Here is a 1,471-nt window from a genome sequence, read left to right as displayed (position 1 = left end):
ATCCCGCCGCCTCTCTCGTCGCCCAGATAGTCTCGCGGGCTGTCCTGGCTCTCCAGCGGGGTGGTGACGCGGCTGCTGTTGCTGCTGGGCCCCGCTGCGGCGCCGGGGATCTGCGGTAGTTTCCTGCGGCCGCTCATGCGATGGATGGTGTGGTACCTGGAGCGAAGGGGACAGACGAGGCAGTCAGAGGGAGCCTTGTGTTTTTGCGTCACTGGACCTATTTTAAGACTACGTTTGTGTGTTGAAGTTATTTATAATCCTGAATATCGACCTGCACTTAATTAGTAGTAAGTGCATAAGTGCATTCAATAACAGCGTTTCTATATCTTTCATGACCTGTTCGAACGCCAGCGGGTCGACCTACCTGAAGGGGTTGTCGCTATCGTCGGCGGCCGGAGCCTGCTTCTGTGGGGCCCCGGGCGCGGCGAGGGCTTCGGGCGGCGGCTGGAAGTTGGCGTCCTTCCTGGTGAGGTCCTGCCAGAAGTTGAGCGCCGCGGGCCGCGTGCTGCCGCCGCGGGAGCCGGAGGAGTCGCGGCGCGGGGACGAGACCTCCGCGTCGCCCTCCATCGATGTGTTGAGCGACGTGTTGAGCGACGCGTTGAACGACGAGTTGAGCGGGTCGTCCGACGACTCGTCCAGGTTCGGGCTGGGCTTGGGCGGCACGACAGGAGCGCCGCCGGGGCCTCTGCGGGCGTGCGACGACGACCCGCCGCCCCACTGGAACTTGTGCGAGGCGCGCAGCGAGTCGTACGCCCACCTGTTCGACGCAACCCTCCGCGGGAGGTTCTCGTACACAGGCGACGAGTCACGGGCGGCTGCGGGCGTCCCCGTCATGCTCGGGTGCCGGCGCAGCCCGACAACGCCGCCAGCGTCCTCGGCCGAGGCGCCCGCAGCCATCATGCGCCGGTTGGCACTGAGGTTGGGCGTCTTCTCGGGCGCCGTGGAGGAGGGAGGGGCGTCCGGGCCCACGCCCACGTCTGAGAGAAGAGGGGGCACTGCTAAGTCTCTCTTTATCCGTTCCTACTAATTTACTGTCTCATTTATAATCAATGTCATTATCCCTAGTTTATATGATCACAGTGGAACTGTCTTCTTTCCATCAATTAAATGTGAATATAGTCATCATTAGTCATAAATCATATATTTTCTACAATATTCTTAAAACATCATTTGTGGTCTATATTGCTCAGTCATAATTCATGATAAAAAATTGCCATTTTCCTTTTAGTTATAATTCTACAACTAAAATTAGATAACGATGCTTTATATCCATACCTCAAATAACCTAACATTACCATCAATTCCAGCATTTTGATGACCTGCTGCTACTTACCATGTGTGGTGGGGGGCGGCGCGCCTCCCGAGGACCTTCCTGACGGAGCGGAAGACGGAGCGGCTTGCCCGGCGACGATGGCGGAGGAGGAGGACAGAGGAGAAGATTCTTGGTGATGCTGAGGAGACGTCGAGGAGC

General features: G+C 57.7%; 1 protein-coding gene across 1 annotated transcript in view; it reads right to left on the bottom strand.

The window, feature by feature from the left end:
• The window catches only part of LOC119582282, a gene marked incomplete in the record, with an annotated part of 24,829 nt that overhangs the window by 20,547 nt on the left and 2,811 nt on the right, over positions 1-1,471 (bottom strand). Inside the window, 2 exon segments of the mRNA XM_037930499.1 lie at positions 1-156; positions 365-977. Coding sequence (XP_037786427.1) covers positions 1-156; positions 365-977 — 769 coding nt within the window.

This window comes from Penaeus monodon, chromosome 15 (genome assembly GCF_015228065.2).
Source record: "Penaeus monodon isolate SGIC_2016 chromosome 15, NSTDA_Pmon_1, whole genome shotgun sequence".
Classification (NCBI taxonomy): domain Eukaryota; kingdom Metazoa; phylum Arthropoda; class Malacostraca; order Decapoda; family Penaeidae; genus Penaeus; species Penaeus monodon.
Note: the sequence above shows the minus strand (reverse complement) of the source record. Positions and strands in the feature narration are given on the sequence as shown.